The following is an 8,304-nucleotide window of genomic DNA, read 5'->3' on the forward strand; positions in this document are numbered from 1 at the left end:
CTTTTGAAGTAACCCATGGATGAGCCTAAGGTACCGTTAGTAACACCAACCGGTACCTAAGGCTCGTCTAAAGGTACCGGTTGGTGGTACCACCCGGTACTAATATAAAAGTTACCACCCGGTACCTATGGAGAGCCTTAGGCTCATTCAAAGATTTTATCCACCCCAAAAATACCGGTATGGAGATGAACCGGTACCTATGCTAGTACTTTTGGGGTGGACCTAAGGCTTGTTTTCTAGTAGTGGTTCCTTGTACCATTGAGTTCTAGAGCAGTCGATCCCTACCTACAAACCCTACTGCTAAGGGTATCTCTGAGAAGGCTTGGTGGTAAACACCGACAGCACTAGCAGCAAAGAAGCACTCTTGATTACTGAAGCAAGTAGCATATGATGAGAAAGATTTAAATTTATGAATAATAACTAAATAAAAAATATAAGTATTTAGAATATCAATACTAGCCGCGCAAATACGCAGGTCACCTCACTAGTTATATTGTAATGGAATTATAGTGTAATTGGTGATAGTACATCTTCAGAATCAGAAACTCATGCACAGTACAGATGCCCTGTTGTCTGTTGATCAGATGCGAATCCATCTCAATCTTCAAGACTAAAAAAAGAAACTCTCATAGATGAGTGACTAATGCGAATCAACATTTGCACAACTGTCTGATGCAGATTATCTTCCTCATTAGTTGATATACTTGATCCCGTTTCTCTGGTGACAAAGAGCGTCCATTGCCTTAAATCCGGCATTTACTTATGGTTGTATCATACTTATAGATTAGTTGTAACTTATCAAGATAAAAAATTCATGTGTGGTCTGCTAATTTGGTAACTTCAGTAAATTTCTTTTATCTTCAAGATCAGAAATTAGCACCCGAGTAGTCGCGCAAATCCCGCTTGATCTTCAAGTAAATCCACCATGATATATATTCAAGATGAACCGTTTCAAGTCTACTTTGAGTTGACCTCTAACAAAATCAACCTTGAGTTTCAAGATAAGATCCCTGCGAATGAACCTTGGTTTTGAACTGCATCCGATGGGCTGCGCGGCTCGGCTGTTTTTTCTGCGGCACACGGCAGCGGGCTGCCAGCCCCCCGGAATGGATCGCTCGATCTGGACGGCGTTTGTGTGTCGCAGCCGGTTGGCACTGCTCCCATATAAAGGGTTGGCCCCGGCGATGCCGAGTTCACAAGACAGGAAGAGCCCACTCCTGCATGTAACTCAGATACTCCACCCAGAGTCCGCGACCATTCCTCTCGCCTTCCACTCCAGAAGAAGCCGGACAAGAGGCAGGATCCCGACCGAGCCCTTCTCCCTCCTCCGTCAGCGGCCGCCAGCAGCGCCGGGGGTGGGCCAAGCCAAGATGATATCGTGGAAGGATTTCTACACGGTGCTGACCGCGATGGTGCCGCTGTACGTGGCCATGATCCTGGCGTACGGGTCGGTGCGGTGGTGGCGCATCTTCACGCCGGACCAGTGCTCCGGCATCAACCGCTTCGTCGCCATCTTTGCCGTGCCGCTGCTGTCCTTCCACTTCATCTCCACCAACGACCCCTACGCCATGAACCTCCGCTTCCTGGCGGCGGACACGCTGCAGAAGCTACTCGTCCTGGCGGCGCTCGCCGTGTGGTCGCGCCTGCCCTCCTCCAGCCTCGGCGGCGGCGCGCCGCGGCTGGACTGGTCCATCACGCTCTTCTCGGTGTCCACGCTGCCCAACACGCTGGTGATGGGGATCCCGCTGCTGGTCGCCATGTACGGGCCCTACGCCGGCTCCCTCATGGTCCAGGTCGTCGTGCTCCAGTGCATCATCTGGTACACGCTGCTGCTCTTCCTCTTCGAGTTCCGCGCCGCGCGGATGCTCATCGCCGACCAGTTCCCGGACACCGCGGCGGCCATCGCGTCGCTGCACGTGGACCCCGACGTGGTGTCGCTGGAGGGCGGCCGCGCCGAGACGGAGGCCGAGGTGGCGGAGGACGGCCGGCTGCGCGTCACGGTGCGCCGCTCGTCCGCGTCGCGGCGGTCGCTGCTGATGGTCACGCCGCGCCCGTCGAACCTGACAGGTGCGGAGATCTACTCGATGAGCTCGTCGCGGCAGCACAGCCCGCGGGGCTCCAACTTCAACCACGCCGACTTCTTCGCCATGGTCGACGGCGCGCCGCCCCCGCCGACGCCCGCGGGCGCGCGCGGCTCGAGCTTCGGCGCCGGCGAGGTGTACTCCATGCACTCGTCCCGGGGCCCGACGCCGCGGCAGTCCAACTTCGACGAGCACTCGGCCTCGGCGCAGTCGTCGAAACCCGCGGCGGCGGTCGTGCCCAGCTGCCACGACGCCAAGGAGCTGCACATGTTCGTGTGGAGCTCGAGCGCCTCCCCCGTCTCGGAGGTCAGCGGCCTGCCGGTGTTCGCCGGTGGCGCGGGCGTCAACATCGGCGCCAAGGAAATCCGCATGGTTGTCCCCGCCGACCTGCCGCAGAACGGCTCGGCCGGCAAAGGTGAGTGTGAACACTAATATTAATGGCTGGCATCATACATCCACTTTCTCGTTCACTCTGATTCCGTATGCAAGTTCGTTCTCGCTTAAGCGGCTAAACCTTTGGAAAATTCCCAATTTTTTCTCCCGTTTTCAGAGAGCGAGGACAACGGTGAAGTGGCGGCAGCCGCTGTGGAAGGCGAGGCGTTCCGCTTCAGCGGCGGCAAGACGGTGGAGGACGCCGAGGCCGGGGAGGCCGGCGCCCCGGACGGGCTGTCGAAGCTGGGGTCCAGCTCGACGGCCGAGCTGCGCGGGAAGGACGTGGACGTGGCGGCGGACGGCGGCGGGCGCTCGGGGGCGCCCCAGATGCCGCCGGCGAGCGTGATGACCCGGCTCATCCTCATCATGGTGTGGCGCAAGCTGATCCGCAACCCCAACACGTACTCCAGCCTCATCGGTCTCGCCTGGTCCCTCATCGCGTTCCGGTATGCTACAAAGTCTACACCTTTTCACGTGACCTGCCTCACTCATTGCCTCTGCTACTACTGCTAGACTAGTAGTACAGCTGATGATTATATGCTGGGGTGTAGATAGTTTGCACATCCGAGTGCGATCAATCAGGCAAGCATCAATGGCCTGTGTAAATGGTGAATTCCTTGACACAGTTGGTAACTACCTTCTAGCAGTATCTCTGATTATGGTAGGATCAGAAACTCTGAATGACTTTACATAACAGAGAGGCGTCAGGTTCGGCAAGGATAGACGGTACGGTAGTGTGCACTGCAGAGAGAACCTTTCCCTGATTAATCGTAGCTAGTTTGGTGGCGGCGACAAGTGGGAGATGAAAGGGTTTGCCATTCCCGGCGAGGCCTAGCAAAGGTGCTGGCGGTGCGCGGCGCCGGCGTAGCTGCCAGCCTAAATGCCGGGCAGGATCGCCGCGGCGGTGCGGGAATAACCGAAAAGCTGCTTTTACGGGCGCCGGGCGGTGGCGGCGGGCTGCGGTTGAGTGTTCCCGCGGCCGGACCACACCGGGGGCCCGCCCGCCGGCTAGCTTCCAATCGCGAACTGTGGACGGAGCCGGAAAGTCGAAGGGGAGCCTGCACGGCGCACGAGCACGGAGCGCCAATCATTGACGCGGCGGCTTCATCTCATCTTCATCATCGTCCCCTTTTGGTTGGAGTTTGTTAAAGCTAGCTAGGCCGCAGCTGTTTACTTGGGCTACTAATCGTCGCTGTCAGAGCACGAGCAGTGCTTAATTTGTAGTATCGCCTAACATTACGCAGCTGCTGCTGCTGTGCTGTGCTGTTGGGACTGCTAATATATAACGCCTAACGGGTGGTGTACGGTGGCTGCATGCAGGTGGCACATCTCCATGCCGGCGGTCGTGGCCAAGTCCATCTCCATCCTCTCGGACGCCGGGCTGGGCATGGCCATGTTTAGCCTGGGTGAGTACCGACTACCGAGTACCAGCAGCTCCCGCACCCCTTGTGCTCCTGTCGTCCCGTAGCCCTGCACCGCATCAATTAGTCAGTCCCCGCGCGCCCACACGCTCCCAGGCCCGCGGCGCCCGGTCGAGCTAGTACTAGCTTTAACGCTCTCTCTCTTTCTTTGTGTCTGTGTGGTGTGTGCCCAGGATTGTTTATGGCGCTGCAGCCGAACCTCATCGCCTGCGGGTGGCGCGCCACCGGCATCTCCATGGGCGTCCGCTTCCTCGCCGGCCCGGCCGTCATGGCCGCCGCGTCCCTCGCCATCGGCCTCCGCGGGACGCTCCTGCAGATCGCCATTGTGCAGGTAACCATGCTACATGCAGATGATATGATCTGCTGGCCGCCAAGAGCGAGCGAGCTCTCGATCGTACGTCTTGCCGACCGAATCATTGGTTCGGTTAGATAAAAGTTGCCCCTGCTCCTGCTAAGGATGGCAACGAGTCGGGTTCGGTTCGGGTGGAGTATCTGGGCACCCAAAACCGAAACCCGAACTTGAAACCCGAACCCGCCCCGAAATCCAATTCGGGTCAGAATTCATACCCAAAACCGAAACCCGCGGATATCCGAAACCCGACGGATAATCCGAAACCATGAAAAACCCAATTCGCAGGCATGCGTTCAGCATGGCATTGTCAATCTAATCTGAGCCCAGTGGAGCAATGAAATTCTCGTCATTCGAAGCCTATGAATCGCGGCAGATCGGAGCAAAACGAAAGCATCAAAGCGTCCTGGATCGAACGAACAGTGCACCAGGAAGCAGACACCTCAATACCCCGAATGGATCGGAGATTCGGAGAATGCTTCTCGCGCATGCTCCAACCCACCCCACCCCCGAGCTCGGCGGAAGCCCAAATCCCAAGCAGAGGAGCAAAATCTCGAGCGCTCGTGCCGGCGACGACCACGAGAAGGAGGCCACGGCACGAGAGCTCCCCAGGCCCCAGGCCTCTGTTTCTCTTCGCAGCTCCAGCGGCAGCGGCAGCAGAAGCGTCAGCAAGAGGAAGATGTCGTCGGCGTTCAGCGGCGATGAGACCGCCGCCGGCGGCGGGGCGTGGCCGGGGAGGGGGGGTGCCTGTCCTGCGGGGCGCAGGCGTGGGGCGCGGCCGGGCGGGCTCCTCCAACGTGCGGGGCGCCGGCACTGGGCTAGGCCGGGAGGGGCGACTCCGCCGTGCGCAGCGCGGGCGCGGGGTGTGGCCGGGCGGGCGCCTCCGCCGTGCGCAGCGTAGGCGCGGGGCCCGGTCGGGCGGGGGCCTCCGCCGTGCGACTGGCGTGGTGTTGGGGCGCGGGGCGACGCCCCCGGCGGCGGGCGGGCGGGTGGGGTGGGTGAGGAAGGATGAGATTTTGGGTTTATATAGCTAGGGTTGCTAGATGGGCTTTTACTGGGCCAAGTTTTGGGGCCCCAATGGAGCTCCGCGGGTTAAATCTGGAATCCACCCCAAACCCGAAATGTTTCGGGTACCCGAAACCGCAAATCCGCGGGTGAAAAATAGAACCCGAACCCGAAACCCGCAAACCCGAAACCCGCGGATATCCGCCCCGAACCCGATCCGCTGCCATCTTTAGCTCCTGCCTTATCACCAGCTTCTTCAATGCAACATTGTACTCCTAGCACTACTCGATTCAACATTGTACTACAGTACAATACAGTATTTCTCCGCGAGTTACTTGTATAATTATAATGATTTCTCCTGGCATACGACGACAGGCAGCTCTACCGCAAGGGATCGTGCCCTTTGTGTTCGCCAAGGAATACAACGTCCACCCGGCCATCCTCAGCACCATGTAAGTGATGATCATCAGCTACATCCATGCATACACTACTACAAAAACAGCCTTTTGTCCCGGTTCCATATGGCCATTTGTCCCGGTTTTGGAACCGGGATTCGGCCGCCGGGACAAAAGCGCTGGAGGCTTTTGTCCCGGGTGGTAGAACCGGGACAAAATGTCCCTCGTGCTAAAAAATATTTGCGCCCTGCGGGATTGGAACCCAAGACCTATTGCCTAGCGCATGGCCTGCTTGCCAACTCACCTAAGTAGTACATGTGACTCAGTAAAGAATAACTCCCTTTTGAACTATCACGTGGAGGGGCCTTTTGTCCCGGTTGGTGGCTCCACCCGGGACAAAAAGGGCCTTTTGTCCCGGGTGGAGCCACCAACCGAGATAAAAGGGTCACCCTTTTGTCCCGGTTGGTACCACCAACCGGGATAAAAAGGGTTGGACCTTTTGTCCCGGGTGGAGCCACCAACCGGGACAAAAGGGGGGCCTTTTGTCCCGGGTGGAGCCACCAACCGGGACAAAAGGTTGGTGGCTCCACCCGGGACAAAAGGCCCCTGTCCCCCCGCTCCTTTGGACCCGGGACAAAAGCCACCTTTTGTCCCGGGTCCAAAAGTAACCGGGACAAATGACCTGGAACAAAGGCTGTTTTTGTAGTAGTGATAGGCTCCAGTACTTGAAATGGACTCCTCATGTCAACGCGAAATCTTGCAGGGTAATCTTTGGAATGCTGGTAGCCCTGCCGATCACCCTTCTCTACTACATCGTTCTCGGACTGGGACCAGTATAGCTAGCTAGCTTGCTGCTGCTGCTGCGGTCACATGTCTGCGTGAGGTGGAGCTTTTGGACGACGCGAGCTGCGGAGATCGACCGGATTGGACTCAAGCCGGGCGTCGCCTCGCCCACATGATGCATGGCTGGAGGCTTGTAATTTTGAGTCCTGCTCCCCAGCCAAATGGAATTCCGTTGGGGTAGTGATTATTAGGTTTGCGGTTTTGTGTTCAATATGTAATCACTAGTCCTGGTCTTTTGAGGATTATTATATAGTGTTCATATTATAGTTATACCCATTTATACCCCTATCTAGTTTAAGATTTTTTTTAAGGGGCTTTGACCGTGGAGAGATCGATTCGTCTTGGTAGCGCCAATGCAAATGAACCATGGATGAGTTTGCTGCAATGGAAGACAGAAATACATTCCGGCACAAACGGAATGTTGACTGTCCGTGCTAACATGAGTTCAAAGGAAGTACATTCGATACACCTTGCTCGTTGCAATCACGTTCATCTCGCGTGGTAGCCATCCTTGTAGCAGCAGCGGCGACTCTACTGCTAGTTTGTGCCAACTCTACTGTAAAAAGTTAGGCTTTCTCCAACCATTCCCCCCATCCAACTCCCCCCAAACGTACTATTTACTATATTTTACTACCTCACTCCAAAAGATTCCTCCCCCTATAACTCCTTCTCTCCAACCATTCCCCCCATATCTATTCCCCCTATACACTATACCTCACTCTTTAACTATTTATTTATCATTTTTAAATTCTGAAAAAAAATAGTATTGTATTTGTACTACTATAATACATATTGTTATCAAGTTACGAAATTCAAATAAATTTTTTATCATAAACAAATGACGTGATTAGAGTATAGAGGGAGTTGTAATCTCTCCCTATATGTGGGGGGAGATTCAACTCCACCCCTACGTAGGGGGAGCTTTAGGGGGTGCCGTTGGAGGCACCCTCCCCTCTAAAGCTCCCCCCACACAGGGGGGAGGGGGGTTTGGGGGGAGGCGTTGGAGAACGCCTTAGTGTCTTCAGGAACATATAACAAGCTCTAAAATTTTTCTTCCTAATATAAATATGCAGCTCTCCAGCGTATTCTCGAGAGAGAGGAAAAAATCTTGTGTGGGTACCTTCACCCTTTAATTTTTTCACACGGACTGTTCTAACTGTACACACTTTTTTTTGCATTGGATAGGACGAAGGAAGGACCGAGCTATAATGCTTCTTTGTGGTCCATGTGAACATTGTGTGACTCAATAATTTGCCATGGTATTTACTGGGTCATGGGGGAGTCTCTCTTGTCTGTAATATAATAATCTATTTACTCTCTTCTTCACTCTATCCATAAACCTTCAGAAATATGGGATGTACTAAACTTTTATACTTTATAGGTGGCATTGTTCAGGTGGGGCGTGTAGCTAACGTGTCCCTTGACAAAAAAAAACAATATAATATACTGTTATTTGGATGCTCAAAATATGAATGAATCATGTTACCACATTTTCAACTCATCATGAATGCATTAATCTCATCAGAGACATTCACCTTATACAATTACTTTCCAGCTATCATTACTTTGATTGAGACTTTTGTAAAGAACTTATAAAACACCCCTCTCCCTCTCATCCCTCTCCCCCCATTTTCCCTTTTTTTTAATATACTAGCCTATCAATCTGTGCAGCTGCACGAGCAAGTAATTTACAGTTATATGTCTCTAGTTAGCACTCCTCCTGTTTTAAATAATAGTTTATTTTATCTTTATCCTAAAGAAAATTCATCTAAATTTGA

At 54.1% G+C, this 8,304-nt stretch overlaps 1 protein-coding gene across 2 annotated transcripts; it reads left to right on the forward strand.

Annotated features, from left to right (window-relative positions):
- Positions 1 to 1,169: 1,169 nt before the first annotated feature.
- LOC120676242 (auxin efflux carrier component 3a-like) lies at positions 1,170 to 6,836 on the forward strand. Of its 2 annotated transcripts, XM_039957473.1 has the most exons (6): positions 1,170 to 2,496; positions 2,632 to 2,959; positions 3,834 to 3,919; positions 4,108 to 4,265; positions 5,664 to 5,740; positions 6,447 to 6,836. In XM_039957473.1, the coding sequence occupies exons 1-6, from the start codon at positions 1,185 to 1,187 to the stop codon at positions 6,520 to 6,522; spliced, it is 2,037 nt and encodes a 678-aa protein (XP_039813407.1). In that variant the 5' UTR covers positions 1,170 to 1,184; the 3' UTR covers positions 6,523 to 6,836. The 2 variants fall into 2 exon arrangements, with proteins under 2 accessions (XP_039813407.1, XP_039813408.1); XM_039957474.1 differs by lacking the exons at positions 5,664 to 5,740; positions 6,447 to 6,836 and adding an exon at positions 5,521 to 5,657 and having other exon boundaries at positions 4,108 to 4,378.
- Positions 6,837 to 8,304: the final 1,468 nt, after the last annotated feature.

This window comes from Panicum virgatum, chromosome 5N (assembly GCF_016808335.1).
Source record: "Panicum virgatum strain AP13 chromosome 5N, P.virgatum_v5, whole genome shotgun sequence".
NCBI lineage: Eukaryota > Viridiplantae > Streptophyta > Magnoliopsida > Poales > Poaceae > Panicum > Panicum virgatum.

What these genes read in the sequence shown, in the direction of transcription:
- LOC120676242 (XM_039957473.1), top strand. Translation starts at nt 1,185, where the DNA reads ATGCCGAGTTCACAAGACAGGAAGAGCCCACTCCTGCATGTAACTCAG. An exon ending in GAACGGCTCGGCCGGCAAAG is followed by an intron (nt 2,497 to 2,631) that starts GTGAGTGTGAAC and finishes TCCCGTTTTCAG; the next exon opens with AGAGCGAGGACAACGGTGAA. An exon ending in CCGGCCATCCTCAGCACCAT is followed by an intron (nt 5,741 to 6,446) that starts GTAAGTGATGAT and finishes GAAATCTTGCAG; the next exon opens with GGTAATCTTTGGAATGCTGG.